General features: G+C 37.8%; 1 protein-coding gene across 4 annotated transcripts in view; it reads left to right on the top strand.

Annotated features, from left to right (window-relative positions):
- Positions 1–16248, top strand: part of OSBPL9 (oxysterol binding protein like 9) — an 80274-nt gene that overhangs the window by 59731 nt on the left and 4295 nt on the right. For all 4 annotated transcript variants that reach the window (XM_063138958.1, XM_063138948.1, XM_063138966.1 and 1 more), the window contains 8 exons: positions 4992–5077; positions 5481–5655; positions 6705–6789; positions 7017–7127; positions 8352–8415; positions 8500–8640; positions 9129–9207; positions 9802–9893. In XM_063138958.1, coding sequence (XP_062995028.1) covers positions 4992–5077; positions 5481–5655; positions 6705–6789; positions 7017–7127; positions 8352–8415; positions 8500–8640; positions 9129–9207; positions 9802–9893 — 833 coding nt within the window. The remainder of the gene's footprint in view (positions 1–4991; positions 5078–5480; positions 5656–6704; positions 6790–7016; positions 7128–8351; positions 8416–8499; positions 8641–9128; positions 9208–9801; positions 9894–16248) is intronic.

The following is a 16248-nucleotide window of genomic DNA, read 5'->3' as shown; positions in this document are numbered from 1 at the left end:
TAAAGTGGCAGTTACAGGAACTCTGGGAGAAAGTGACCACATCATACTTGAATTCTTGATTATGAAGGAGACAAAAGTTGAGTGTAGCCATACACGTACTCTGGATTTTAGGAAAGCTGATTTTAATAAACTCAGAACTATAATAAGTAAGGTCTCGTGGCAAGTGAACCTAATGAGAAAAGGAGTGCAGGATGGGTGGGAGTATTTAAAAAAGGAAATTTTAAAGGCACAGTTACAAACAATTCCAACAAGGAGAAAAGATAGAAGACAACAGAGGAAACCAATGTGGCTCCACAAAAAGCTTAGAGATGACCTGAAAACAAAAAAGGATACATATAGGAAGTGGAAGGAAGGCCAGACTACAAAAGAAGAGTACAGACAGATGGTGCAGAAGTGCCGAAATGGCATCAGGAAGGCTAAAGCTGAGAATGAGCTGAGGTTAGCGAGGGAGGCTAAAAGAAATAAAAAGGCTTTCTTCAGATATGTGAGTAGTAAAAGACAGAGGAAAGAAATGGTGGTTCAACTGCTTAATGAGGATGGCAAATTGATAACAGATGACAAAGAAAAGGCTGAAGTGCTCACTTCCTACTTTGCCTCAGTCTTCTCCCAAAAGCGGGTCTATGACCCTCCTGGAGAAAGTGAAGCAGAAGTTGAGGGGGCAGGATTGCAATTTGAGATAGATAAACAAATGGTCAAAGAACACCTAATTTCCTTGAATGAGTTCAAATCTCCAGGGCCCGATGAACTGCATCCTAGAGTAATGAAGGAGCTAGCGGAAGAACTCTCAGAACCTTTGTCTATTATCTTTGCAAAATCATGGAAGATGAGTGAGGTGCCAGACGAGGAGAGCTAATGTTGTCCCTATCTTCAAAAAGGGCAAAAAGGAGGAACCTAGGAACTACAGACCAGTCAGTCTGACATCTATCCCTGGGAAAATTCTGGAGCAGATTATAAAGAAGTTAATCTGTAAACACCTTGAAATCGATGCGGTGATCACTAGAAGCCAACATGGATTTGTCAGGAACAAGTCCTGTCAGACTAATTTGATCTCATTTTTTGATCGGGTAACCTCCCTTGTGGACTGTGGGAATGCTGTGGATGTCATATATCTTGACTTCAGCAAAGCTTTTGACAAAGTGCCCCATGACATTCTGATTAACACACTAGCTAAAAGTGGGCTAGATGGAACAACTATTAGGTGGATTCACAGTTGGCTACAGAATCGGACTCAAAGAGTACTTATCAATGGAACCTTCTCAAACTGGGGAGAGGCAACTGGGCCCAGTGCTCTTCAACATTTTTATTAAGGATTTGGACGAGGAGGTGCAGGGAACACTTATCAAATGTGCAGGTGACACAAAATTGGGTAGGATAGCTAATACCCTGGAAGACAGAAACAAACTTCAAAGTGATTTTGAGAGACTGGAGTGCTGGGCTGAAAACAGAATGAAATTTAATAGGGATAAATGCCAAGTTCTACATTTAGGAAATAGAAACCAAAGGCATAGTTACAAGATGGGGGATACTTGGCTCAGCAATACTACAAGCAAGAAGGATCTTGGAATTGTTGTAGATCGCAAGCTGAATATGAGCCAACAGTGGGATATGGCTGCAAGAAAGGCAAATGCTATTTTGGGCTGCATTAATAGGTTCTTCTCTATTCGGCCCTGGTTAGGCCTCATCTAGAGTATTGCATCCAGTTCTGGGTTCCACAATTCAAGAAGGATGCAGACAAGCTGGAGCGTGTTCAGAGGAGGGCAACCAGGATGATCAGGGGTCTGGAAACAAAGCCCTATGAAGAGAGACTGAAAGAACTGGGCATGTTTAGCCTGGATAAGAGAAGATTGAGGGGAGACATGATGGCACTCTTCAAATACTTAAAAGGTTGTCACACAGAGGAGGGCTAGGATCTCTTCTCGATCCTCCCAGAGTGCAGGACACGGAATAATGGGCTCAAGTTAAAGGAAGCCAGATTCCAGCTGGATATCAGGAAAAACTTCCTGACTGTTAGAGCAGTACGACAATGGAATCAGTTACCTGGTGAGGTTGTGGGCTCTCCCACACTAGAGGCCTTCAAGAGGCAGCTGGACAAGCATCTGTCAAGGATTCTTTAGGGTGGATTCCTGCATTGAGCAGGGGGTTGGACTCGATGGCCTTGTAGGCCCCTTCCAACTCTGCTATTCTATGATTCTATGATTCTTGTACCTTCCTTATCCCAAATCCTAGCTATGATTGTGAAAATGGAGTAAAATTATCATTGATAGTTGAAATTTAATCTCTGCAGATTTTTAAACTAATTTATTGATAAGTCTATCAGAGGTGATATGTTACTGCTTATTCATGATCAATGTACAGGGTGGCATCCAACTGTTGTGTTTGTGCAAGAATGCTTGCACAAGGAGAATTCCCTTCTGCCACCTCCCAGCTGTAGTCCAATGTGCCCCCCTCAAACCCTTTACCCTCAGAAGAGGCTTTGCAGCAAGCTGAAGACTGCAGGGTGGGGAGGGGTTGAGATAGGGAATTCCTTTTGCAAGAGTATAGAAACTGGATGGATTCCTAATCAGGATGCCTAGAACTTTAGCATCCAAACAAAGATCCAAACAACACAACTGGCAAATCCACTGGTGAGGAAATTATATTTTTAAATTGATTTCTAGCCCACCTTTTAGGCAAGTTACAACAAATCAATGTAACACATTACAATTCCAAAATATTAAAATACCAGTTAAAACAATGGACATTAAAATAGCCATAGCAGATAAAATCGTTCTTAAATATATCAACCAAAAATCACCCTAATGTGCAGCAATATTTGAGAAGTATTTAGTGATTTCCTAAAGGCTAACAGAGAAGGGGCCATACAGATTTCCCTGGGGAGGGCATTCTATTTATTTATTACATTTTTATACCGCCCAATAGCCGAAGCTCTCTGGCCAGTTCACAGGGCCAACACTGAACAAGCCCTGTTGTCCTTGGTACTCTCCAACCTAACCACTTTCACTGGTGGACCAAGGAACAGGGTCTATGATGCTGATCTTAAAGCTTGGGCAGGTATGTATGGTGTAGGCCAGGAATGGAGAACCTGTAACCCTCCAAATGAGGATTGACTTCATCTCCTGTCAGCTCTTGTGAGCATGGCCAATTGTCAGGGATGATATGGTCCAACATAAAGAGATGGTAGGTAGTCCTTCAAATAGCCTGGTTCAAAATCAATTAGATGAACGTCAAAAATGGAAAAGAGAAAGCTCTGTGTCATTTGCATGTTCTTGACACCTTAGACAAAACCTTCGTTTGAGTTCACCCATCAGTATCATGTAAATGTAAAAAGCATGGGGAATAAAATGGAATCTTGAGGCACCCCAGATGTGTGGCCAAGGGATAGAATTAAAGTGTTCCAGCTAGGGCTATACGGATTGTGTAAAATCCATTCTGTCTATGTTTTACGGATTGTTGTTCCGTTGTCTGCCCATTGATGGAACTGGATTTTTTTTAGTTTCTGAATTTACACAAATTCACATGTGCAACAATGTGCAAACTCCCCCCAGATATGTATTTTCAAACTTTAGTTTAGGGGGAAATGCACATTTTTGACTTGCATATTTTTCCATAACAAAATTTGTGCAAATTTCTCAAAAGTTAGAAAAATGACCCAAAGCCAGTCTGTTGTGGAATCCACAGGGTGGATTCATAGAAATCCAAACTCATTTGGTTCTGTAATCCCAGCACCACTGTTGAACCCTAGTCTCCACATAGAATGGAAGCAACTGTCACACAGTTGCCCCAAGTCCAGAGAAGGTTCTTCTTCATGGTCTCTGTGCATCATACATATGAGTTTTGTGCCTGTATTGATCCCATGTTGGGAAACTTCCTTAGCTAATTTTTGGCTTGGGAACAGATAGGATTGTGTAGGAGGGTTCCTGCCAAAGATTCCTCAGTTGTAGAAGTTTCCTGAATGGGTCTCTGCACAGTTGGAGAGCCAGTATGTGTGAATTATACAGATGACTACTTGAAGAACTGCAGTTACAGGCAAGCAACCATGGTCAATGGTATTGAAAGGCACTGGGAGGTCCAGGAGAACCAACAGGGTCACATTCGGTGCAAGTGTTTTCACATTCGGTGCAAAATTGTTTCTGTCTTCAGAAGTGGCAGTGTCTTCTTTCCTCGATACTGGCACCCCTGCTTTGGACTTGATCTGATTTAAATGTTGAACTCCTTCAATTTCAGTGAGATTTAATCATAATATTTCACTCTATAAGATTTTGTCTTTAGCCATGTGAAATTAGGTCTTCAGGCCTTAAAAAAATATCAGAATATTTTGTTGTTTAATCCGCCAAATAAGTTTAAGATACCACTCTCTAGTATCAGTAGTACCAAAAACAGACCAGTATGAAGTTAATTATGTACTGCGTTTAAACTAGAAGTTCTATTGTATTTTATGTTATTGTTTTAAATATTTGTATTATATTTAGCTGGTTATCTTTGTCTTTTAACTGTTTTAATCTGCCCAGAGAACATTAGTTATTGGGTGAATTAAAAATAAATACATAAATGAGTAGTACTTTCTTGAATCTCAAAACAGGTGAAATTATTATGTATAGACCTTACAATGTAATTTTTATAGTTAATTCAGCCCCATAAATGTACTAGTTTGCCATGTCTAATGAGGAACATTAAACATTTATTAGGTTCCATGTTTTGCAAAACGCTAAACATAATAAGCCTGAAGCATTGTTCTATCCTTCCTTTCCATTTGTCTTTGATGTATTGTGCTAAACAAAAACCCCAACCCCCTCTGATACTGTGGAAAGCTTAGAAGGCCCAACTGCAATCTGTATGTACAAATTGAAAGTTACTTTGCCAAAGCAAATCAGATTACCACATTTGGAATACAACCCCTTAGAATCATCAAACCATGCTTGAAGACTTCATTATTCCAATATCTATAAAAAAAAAAACCCCAATCCTGAAGCCTTGTGTATTTCTCTCTTCAGGTGGTTCTTCCAACGTTTATTCTGGAAAGAAGATCACTCTTAGAAATGTATGCTGACTTCTTTGCGCATCCAGACTTATTTGTGAGGTATTCAGGATTTTTATTTTTTAATTGGTTTTGTCTAGATTACAGGGTACAAAGCTTGATATTCAATTGCATTACATCCAAACCTGGGCACATCTGTGTAATTCCCACTTCAGTGGATGCATTTTTGTGTAGGCACCATTGTCAAACTTGTGCAAAGATACAAATTGTTGCCTACCTGCATGCTGATTCCAGCTAGCGTTGGCAATATAGGTGTTATATACCCTAGTAAATGGGAAGTTACTTACTAGTTAGGAAGCAGCTTGCCTTTCAGGGGACTGGAAAGGTCCTCTGAAGTTAAGCCATTAGTCAGATTTTTTCTCAGCCTGAAACTAAACATGATGAGTAAACTTTGTGAGTAGTTTCAAAGTAAGATGATTTTTTAAACTTTGTGTGTTTTCTCTAGTATTAGTGACCAAAAAGATCCGAAGGACCGAATGGTTCAAGTGGTAAAGTGGTACCTCTCAGCTTTCCATGCAGGACGGAAAGGATCTGTTGCTAAAAAGCCTTACAATCCCATCTTGGGGGAAATCTTCCGATGTCACTGGATGCTGCCAAATATTGAACAAGAAGATAATATGGTTAGTAACATTAATTAAATAATGTATATTTTGTAAACAGCAGTCTACTTAGTAATTACAAAGTTTTTCTCAGCAGTTTTCCCTCTGTGATTTTCATTATGTGGAAGTGGGCAGAGGATTCACAATATTTAAGCTCAAAATGCCTTGAGCCACTCGGAGTGTAAAATGTGGCTTTACTTGTTCAACATCAAGCCATCGTGCTGTCTTGTGTTACTGACAGCTGTCTTCTGATTATTTGTTCAGGATCTCTTGCAAGACGATTGACTTGATGGTTTCCTCCAAAGATCTCAAGATGGCATACATAGTTCTTCTCACCCCACTAACTTTATCCTCACAACCCTGTGTGGTTAGGTGGAGTGATAGTGACTGGCCCATAGTCGCCTAGTGAGCTTCACTGGGGAGGTGAACCCCCAGCCCTAGTCCAGTAGTATAGCCAGTAACTGGCATAGCATTACATTGATGCCTTTGATAATAGTATTATTGTCTGGCCAACCTGCTTGTCTCTCTTCTTCTCTATAACCTCCTTCATACAATACATAGGAGCCTGTTAAATAGCTGTTAGGGCCCTTTCAGTCTAATACTGCTTCATGTAGTAAATGTATGATTGTTTGATAAAAATTGTATTCAAACAATGACCCATTTTGGCACAGTGACTTGTTTAAGCCACAATGCATGCCAGATGCCATTTGCCTAATTACCTGCCCTTGATGTGGTTTGTCATGTCATCTGAACCTGGGCAACATGGCTTATTTGAGGGGGAAACAATTCCTCAAATAACCCAACAACAAGCTATGGATTATTTGATGGTTGATCCTTGTGTAGCATCCTCTAGTTTGAAAAACAGCTTCTTTCCTGCAGTTGCAGATGCTTGACATCAGATGGCAGACTTCGGGAACTGTTTTAAGCAATAGACCCTACTAAAAGTTGGGTGTAATTTACCTTTTATTCTGTCCCATGAGGCTTTAAGTAGAGGACATATCTAAACACCCTATTGTACACATTTAAAAAGCTATGTACCATGTAAAATTGGGGAACTTTTTGTTTTGCAGGAGACAGTTGCAGATGGACCACTTCCTTGGGTAACCCATAACAGCGTAACATTTGTAGCAGAGCAGGTTTCTCACCACCCTCCAAGTAAGTTGACAACTTTTTACTATTACAGTTTTTTTTTTTAAAAAAAATAGTTTTAATTTTGGTGCTCATTCTGTGAGCTTTGTTTTCTAATGAATTTTGAAAGTGCAGACAAGCTTTCTCTGCAGATGTTTTTCTTGGGAAACAAATACCCGTGTGTGTGTGTGTATCACAGTTGTTTCTGGTGAATATACTGCTTTATAATTTACCATATCTGCCTGTCCTTTCAGTTTCAGCATTTTATGCAGAATGCTCTAGAAAGAAAATACAATTCAATGCCCACATCTGGACCAAGTCAAAGTTCCTGGGAATGTCTATTGGTGTTCATAATATAGGCCAAGGTATGTCTTACCATAAATGTGTAACTTACCTGGTCCATACTTCCATAACTGTGAATGTATTTGTGACAAAAGTATTTCCCGAAATATTTTTCATGAAAGACGGATTGGTTTTGTTGGAAGGCTGGTAAGGATCGTAGGCAATTGCCACAAATTGGTTAGAATCCTTGGGGTTTTTGCTTTCATTTTCAAATATTCTAGCTTTATACTTTACCCTGAAGTAGTGTTTGCAGGTTCCAATATATGGGGATTGAACTTCTGTGCCCTGCATAACTGTATGGGATCCCCTTCATTTTCTAAGTATTCTCTACTTGTAATTCCTCTTGCCTATCGTTTTTCTCCTTCCCTCCCAAGCAACTGTTAAAACTATAGGTGTCCAATGTGTTTTGTCTCTTCAGAGGGTAGGTCACTATGGCATTCTGCCTGCTCTCCCTTCCTCTCTGTATTAATGGGAGGGAAATAGAGCACCCAGACCTGGCCTAACTTTTTGACTTTAACTCGAAAAGGCACCATGAGAACTGCAAACACTGCATGAGTGCCATTGATTGTGGGACACATGGTTCATATGCATTGTCTGTAGAGGATCCCAGGCATTGCCAGTCTAAAAGTGTCTGTGTGGGGAAAACATTTGTGTAATAGAGCTGGGAAAACATCTGCCAGACCAGTATATTTACCAGTTGGATCCCAGATCTGTTTTTAGGTTTGGCTGATTGCTCAAAGTTGTTTTTAGATGTACGTTGTCTTTGATTGTATGTTGAATGTTTTTATGGTTTTAAATTTTGTGTATTGATTTTAATGTTTTAATCTTTGTAATCTTTTGTAAACCACTTCAGCTATGGGGCAATATAGATATATGAATTATTATTATATAATAATAATAATAATAATAATAATAATAATAATAATAATAATAATACTGGTTGAACAGTCTGACTCTCTGCAGCCTTCTCTTACCTTTTTGTTGGCTGTTTAGTTGGCTCAATAAGTTAAGGGACTGCATTTGATTTCAAGGTTTCAGTTTGCTCTGTTCATCACTCTTTAAGCCTTCCCCAACCTGCGTGCCTTCAGATGTGATAGACTACAACTCCCATAGTTCTCAGCACCAGCATCTGGGGGCACCAGGTTGGGGAAGGCAGCTCTAATCTTTTAGCCTTCTGTTTCCCTGTTCTCTTTCTCTGTATAAGCAAGAGTCATGTTTAACTCTCATAATACCTGTTTTGTTTACAGGGTGTGTGTCATGCCTAGATTATGATGAGCACTACATTCTGACTTTTCCCAATGGCTACGGGAGGCAAGTGACACTTTATACTGTTCAGTAATTTTGTAAATTTTGTTTTGCCTAGCTCTTGAAAGGTGTCTTACATTATCTTCACAGATCTATTCTCACAGTGCCATGGATAGAGCTTGGAGGAGAATGCAGCATTAGCTGCTCCAAGACAGGCTATAATGCTAGCATAATCTTCCACACAAAGCCTTTCTATGGGGGGAAAAAGCACAGAGTTACAGCAGAAATCTTGTGAGTATATTTGGGTTTTGCTTTGTTTTTAAAACACATTTCAAGGTTGTGGCATAAAAGAATCTTACCTGTAGTAAAACATGGCGTAGAGCAGGGAAATGTTTTGGCCCAGGGGCCGAATTGACTCCAAGCAAGCCCCTTGGGGCCTGCATCCCAAAGTGGGCAGAGCCACTTCTGGCATTTGACCCTGACATGACAGCCCAGACCACATTTTCATTCATTCTCTCTCTTACACTCTCTCACACACTACTCTCCTCCCCACCCCCGTCATGCCACCCTCCCAGATTGCAGTTAGGCTTTTTAAAAGTCTTAATGTAGGGTGTGGGAAGCAAGGACGGTTCCCATCTGCGGGGGAGATGCCTGGCGCGCCTGGCATAAAGCTACTGGGATTTACTGTAAGTGCTTTGCCAGAAACCCACGGTATTTGTAAGCATCATACAAGATTGAAACCAAGATGACTCCTGATTTTCATCTTTCCTTTCCTTTAGTTCTCCTAATGACAAGAAATCCTTCTACTCAATTGAAGGAGAATGGAATGGTGTCATGTATGCAAAACATGCAACAGGGGTAAATCATCCTACATTTCTTAGTTTTGTTTAATCAACAGACATGTCACTACATTTTGTCATTTTCCCTGTAAAAGGAAATCCAGAAGATCCATCGTGAGTTTTTCGACTCTATACTGTTAGCTTCACCCTACCCTGTGCCTGTTTACACTTCCCTGTGCCTGTTTGCATTCTCCTTCCCTCTTTATTGTTTACTACAACTTATTAGATTGTAAGCCTATGCGGCAGGGTCTTGCTATTTACTGTGTTATCTGTACAGCACCATGTACACTGATGGTGCTATATAAATAAATAATAATAATAATAATAATAAATTCAGACTCCAGCTCTAAAGGCCTTTCAAGACAGTGGAAGAAACTGAGCCTCTTGCAGGAGGAGGCACAGTATGCTTTGGGGTTATGTCAAAGGCATTCATGGGCCATGGCTGCTAACGGTATCTTTGCTATGGAACTACTTTCACTATTAGCTGCATTGTGCTTGTCTTGGTACAGGAAATATAGTAAATACTAGAACTACTGATATATAATTAAAACCTAGATGAAGAATAAAAATAAAGTTGAAAATGTAAACAGTAATAGAGCTCTTCTTTCTTTAGGAGAATGTAGTCTTTATAGATACCAAGAAAATGCCTATCATTAAGAAGAAAGTAAGAAAACTAGAAGACCAAGAAGAGCATGAATCCCGCTGGTAAGACCGTAATATACTTCCCCTAGTGGTCTATTAAAATCAGGAAAATATTCAGAGATCACGGAGACTTAATTTGTCTGAATTAAATAAATAGCATGGCGTGAATGAACAGTAAACATATAATGAGAGACTATGTGGTCCACTAAAGTTTGGGATCAAACTTGAAGACTTAACCTTATCATATTGCTTGGTGGGAGACTTCTTTCTTTCCCTCATCCAAATTTGAGGCATTTTTTTTTCCTGAAGTCATAGTATGGATCTGTAACTAGGGCCATTTTTTTAACTTGTGCAATGGGTGCAATTTTGAAAAAATTGAGTTTTCTATCATTCCATATAAATGTTTTTGTTTCCCTTTCCAACTCTGTTGCCCTATTTGTTCCTTCAAGTCAGTTTCCCATACTGTCTTACCTACACTTTCCGTCTCTCCCTTTTCCACTAATATTCTATATATTTCACTCGTTAGACCTTTTATTGGTTTCTTTTCTTTTCTTTTTCTTTTTTTAAAATCAGCTCCTCAAACTTTGTAATTCCTCTACACTCTCCATTATCATTTGACCATTTCTTCATCCACTGTTCTAATTGAATATAATTTAACCACGTTATGTTTCCCTCTTTTAATCTTTTTTATTTCTTCCCTAGTTTTCAACCTTTCTAGCCAATCTTTTAACTTCATTACCTTTCTCTCTTTTAAGCTTTTTCCCAACTCATTTTTTAAATTTCCCGGAAAGTTCCTCATCATTATCACTGGTGATATTCGGGAAATACTCAGAAGTAAGTCCTTTTTATATAATCGCCATATTTCCCAGTGATTTTTTAAATGGGGGTTCTCTATTTCTTCCCCCCATTTCTTTGCATAATCTCTGAAAAATATATTTTCTAGTTTCCATTCTATATCCTCTCCCTTTCTATCTTCCAACCAACTTAAATCTCCTAATCTTATCATACTTTCTACTACATGTCTCAACCCATTAGCTACGTGATATAACTTTAAGTTTGGTAGCCCTAGCCCTCCTTTTTTTTTTTGCATTACATACCAACTTTTTTTGTTTAATCTCGCCTTTCTATCACCATTGCAAAAGTTATTTACTATACTTTGCCAACTTTTTAATTCTTTTTCTGATATTCTTATTGGCATCATTCTAAATAAAAAGTTTACTTTTGGTAAAATCCTCATTTTTATAAGGGCTATTCTTCCAAACCAAGATAAGTTTATCCTTTTATATTTTTCTAATTTGCTCATAACTTCTTTTTTCAAACTATTTAAGTTTTCCTTTTCTAGATCTTCTAAATTCCTAGTAAGCTTAATTCCTAGATATTTTATTATTTCTTTAACTTTCATATTCTTCTCTTTGCTCTCCCATTCTCTCTCCTCTTTTTTACTATAATTAAACAACATCTCTGACTTTTGTCCAATTTATTTTTAAACCCGTCACTTCCTCAACTCCTTCAGATGATATTTTATTCTATCCATTTTCTTTAATGGATTCTTAATTGTTAATACCATATCATCTGCAAACATTTATTTTTATTTCCTCTTTCCATCCTACTCCCTCAATAACATCATCCTCTTTTATCATGTTCATCAATAGTTCTATGACCAATACAAATAAAACGTGTGAAAGTGGGCAACCTTGTCTTGTTCCTCGGGCAAGTTGTATTTTTTCTGTAACTCCATCGTTTACTACTACTGAAGCTAAATTTCGCAAATATAATTGTTCTATTAGACCTTTAAATCTTTCCCCAAATCCCATCTTTTCTATTATCTTTAATGCTGGCCAACTCACACAATCAAAAGCTTTGAATATATCTAAAGCTATTATTCCTGCTCTCAGCTTTCTCTTTTTTATCTCCTGTATTATGTTTAGAAGTCTTCCCACCAAATTATGCATTTGTCTTCCCGCTACAAAGCCACACTGATCCATCCCAATATAATTACCTATAAATGTGTTCATTTGCTTCGCCATTATAGCTGATAAAATTTTGGCATCTTGATTTATTAATGAAATAGGTCTGTATGAATCTGGGAATGTCAAGTCCTTATCCGGCTTTGGAATTAATATAATTACTGACTGTTCCCACGATGGTGGTATCTTATCTCCTTCTATTTTTCCATTATACAATTTCATTAATTTCAACACTAATATTTTTAAAAATGTTTTATAATACTCCGATCGCAATCTATCTGTACCGGGGGATTTTCCCCCTTTTAATTTATCTATAACTTCTTCTATTTCTCTTTGAGTAATATATCCTTCCATTAAATCTTTATCCTTCCTCTTCAGACCTGTCTTTATATGTTTTTCTATATAGCTTCCCATTCTTGTCTTCAGTGTGACTCTTCCCTTATATAGTTCCTGATAAAATTCTTGGAAAACCTTTATTTTTCCTTTCATCGTATTACATGGCTTCCCCATTTTATCTTTAACTATCCCTATTGAGTTCTTTGTCTTTTTCATTTGTGTGGCCCTCGCCAACACCTTAGAATTCCTATTACTATTCTTAAAATACTCTCTTTTTAAATAAATCAAATTCTTCTGTACTTCTAGATTTCTATTTTCTAATTCCTTCTTTTTTGCTTGTAATTTTGTTAACATTTGTTTATTTCTACTTTGCAAATACTCTCTTTCAAGCTTCTTAAATTCATCCTCCAATTTTTTCTGTATTTCCTCTTGTTGTCTCCTTAATTTACAGGTTTCTCTAATACAAATCCCCCTAGCTACTGCCTTCATTGTATCCCACAGTACTGATGGGGGCATTCCCCATTCTCATTAAATTCCCATATCTCTTGTAACTCTTTCTCCATCTTCTCCACTACCTTTTCATATTTTAATATTCTAGTATTTAACTTCCATCTATTAGCTTCTCTGTAGTCCCTCTTCACTTTAAAATCCATGTTTACCAATGCATGGTCAGTTACTTTAATTACCCCTAGTTGTGTGTTGCAAACTTTTATTGCTAACTCTTTTGAAACAAAGATATAGTCTATCCTTGAGAATGTTCTGTAAACTGGTGAATAAAAAGTGTACCCAACCTCCCCCCCTTGTCATTTGCCAAACATCTGTAAAATCCTTTTCCTTTATCATTTTATTTAAACTTGTAATATTCCTTCTTTCTCAGGCGGTGGGGTTTGACTTATCTAAAATATTGTCCATCACCATATTGAAATCTCCAGCCAATATTACATGCCCTTTTTTTATTTCCTCCATTTCTCTGAATACTTCACTATAGAATTCTCTTTGCCTCTCGTTAGGGGCATAAATATTAACTAAAGTGTAGTACTCCCCTGCCATTTGCCCCTGTATTATAACATATCTCCCTTTCCCATCCCTTTTACTCTTTAGTACACTAAATCCACATTTCTTCGAGATAATTGTAGCTACACCATTTTTTTTGAAGTCCCCAATGACTTCTCATACAGCACTGACCACTTTAACCGTAACTCATTTAATCCTTCTTTAGCCTGATGAGTTTCTTGTAGAAAGATAAAATTGGCCCCATCTTTGTTTAACAACTGCTCTATTCTCTTTCTCTTTACAACTGCCCCGAGACCTTTCACATTGAGTGTTGAGATATGTACTTTCTTATTCATAATATAATTGATTTGCATTTTGTAGATCCCTTGTGCCACCCACATTAACAACACTAACTTAAACTTAAACCAACTAACAATCAAAATTTTTATTCCCTCCCCTCCCCTTCTCCCCCCTTCTATTCCCTTTGCTTCTCCGTAGGTGGACCACCCCGGTCATGGCTATTCAACCTTCAAGGGGGGGGGGGGAGATAGAACCCACAGTCCTGATGCAGTAAGCCCTCCAGCTCATTATCCATTCTTCTTATCTCCTTCCCTTTCCCTCCCTCCAATTTTTATTAAATCTTTTACTCCCTACTTGGACCCAGACTTTCTTCCTCTTCTCCTTCCGGCTGGGTTGGTGTCTCATCTTCTATCCCTAATTGTCTCAACTTGATCATTCCCTGTTCCAGCGATATTATTCTATGTTGTCTTCCTTCGCGCATAAATCTCAGGAACACCGGATATCCCCATGAATAAGCAATCTTCTCCCTCTTAAGGTTTGCTATTATTGGTCTGACACTTCTCCATTCGATGGTTTGTGGGCACAGATTGTTGTAGATTTTAACTGGTGTTTCTTGGTACTTCAGTGTTGTTATTTGCCTGATTTTCTTCATAAGCTTCTCCTTTTTATAGTAGTTGGCAAATCTAACCAGGATATCTCGAGGCATCACACTAGCTCTTCCTCCAGCCACCCAATGTATTCTCTCAACGTCTTGCGGTGCCAGATCTAAATCTGCAGCCAGCTCCTTAAACCATCCCAAAATGCTGGTTCTCAAATTCTCACCTTGCATTTCAGGGAAATTTCTTAAACGCAGGTTTGGCCGTCTGGATTGGTCTTCCAAGCGAATCAGTCTCAATTCATGTTGATCAAAACTTATATTGAGTTGGTTCAGCTGTTGTTGATTCGTATCCACCTGCTTCGTTAATTGTTGGATTTCTGACTTTGTTCCACATCCTTCTTAAGCTCCAACATTGATTTATTTACTCCTTCCAGCACAGTTTTGATGAACTCATCCTTATTTTCCTCCATTTTCCGGAGTAGAACCTCATTATTTTTCTCCATTATGTCTGCCAGCTTAGTCAGCATGTCATCCTGCGCTGTTTTTGGCCCTCTGCCATTCATCAACAACGAGTGTTGAGAAATATGTCGGGGGGGTTTTCCGTTTTTTTTTCTTTTTTTTCTTTTTGCCATTTTCGTTTGAGTTCACTGAAGTATTCCTTTATTATTATTATTATTATTATTATTATTATTATTATTATTACATAAAATACAAACCAACATAACAATTAACATACTAATACCTAACAAATTTCTTGAATATATAATTGTTAACATATAATACTTTATCATAACATAATCCAACATAATTCAACATAATAACAAGTGCTCCCCCTTCCCTTCGGGATCATTCCTGTTTCCAAAATCTTAACACCTCTTCTGCTGGTGGTTTCCCACTTCCCTTAGAAAATACAAATATTAGGAACTGCTTCCAAATTTCCTCGAAATCATTCGTTTTTGCTATACCTCTTCTCACTTTTATGTTACATGTTAATTTATCATTAATAGCAATCTCCCATACTTCTTTATACCACTCTTCAATACAATAATCACCTTGAATCTTCCAGTTCCTAGCTACAATCAACCTTGCTGCAGTCAGCAAATTCGTTATCAATTCCTTAATTTCTTTACTGCATTTTAAATCTTCATGTAGTGAGAGTAATGCAACTCTTGGTGTTTCTTCTATCTTCATTCCAACAATTTCTTCAATCTCAGAAAACACCATCTTCCACAACTTTTGCACATATTTACATTCCCACCACATATGTAAATACGTTCCTTTTTCCCCACAGCCTCTCCAACAATTTGCTGAATGCTGGTTATTTATCTTGTTTAATCTAACCGGGGTTAGGTACCACCTCCATATAATTTTATAATAATTCTCTTTTATTCTCACTGACATATTTCTCAACACTCTTTGTCTCCATAGTCCTTCCCAACTCTGCTGTCCTATCTGTACCTTCAAATCTGTCTCCCAAACCAATTTTCCTCCACTATCCATCAACCCTTTCTCAAGTAATATACTATATATTTGACTCATTAAACCTTTTGTCACTGTATTTTCTCGCTTATCAATTTCTTTTTTGACAATTAGTTCCTCAGACTTCGACATCTCTCTACAATCTCCGTTTTCTCTTACCCAAATTTTAGTCCATTGTTCCAATTGCCAATAATCTTTTAAAACCTCTTCCATCTCTTCTCTTGTATTCATCCCTCTTAACCATTCTCTTAATTTCATTTTATTTTTCTCTATTAAAACTTTACTTAATCTACTCTTTAAATCCTCAGGGAAATTCTTTAACATTACCGGTGTTAAAGGGGAGCTGCTCGAAAGCAGCTCCTTTTTATATTTACTCCAGATTTCCCAATGGAACCTTAAAAACGGATTACCTATATTTTCAGCCCATTTTCTACCTCCTTCCTTAAAAAATACATTATCCAGATTTAATTCAATATTACTTGTGGTTTTATCCTCCATCCAATCTAAGTCTCCTACTCCTAAAATTGCTTCTACAATGTGTCTTAACCTATTTGCTACATAATATAGGTTGATGTTTGGGACTCCCAATCCTCCCTTTTTTTGGCTTAAATACCATTTACTCTTATTTATCCTCGCTTTCTTTTCCCCATTACAATAATTATTTATAATATTCTGCCAACTTTTTAACTCTAAATCTGAAATTTTTATTGGTAGCATCCTAAAAATAAAATTAATCTTTGCTAAA

This window comes from Elgaria multicarinata, chromosome 1 (assembly GCF_023053635.1).
Source record: "Elgaria multicarinata webbii isolate HBS135686 ecotype San Diego chromosome 1, rElgMul1.1.pri, whole genome shotgun sequence".
NCBI lineage: Eukaryota > Metazoa > Chordata > Lepidosauria > Squamata > Anguidae > Elgaria > Elgaria multicarinata.
Note: the sequence above shows the minus strand (reverse complement) of the source record. Positions and strands in the feature narration are given on the sequence as shown.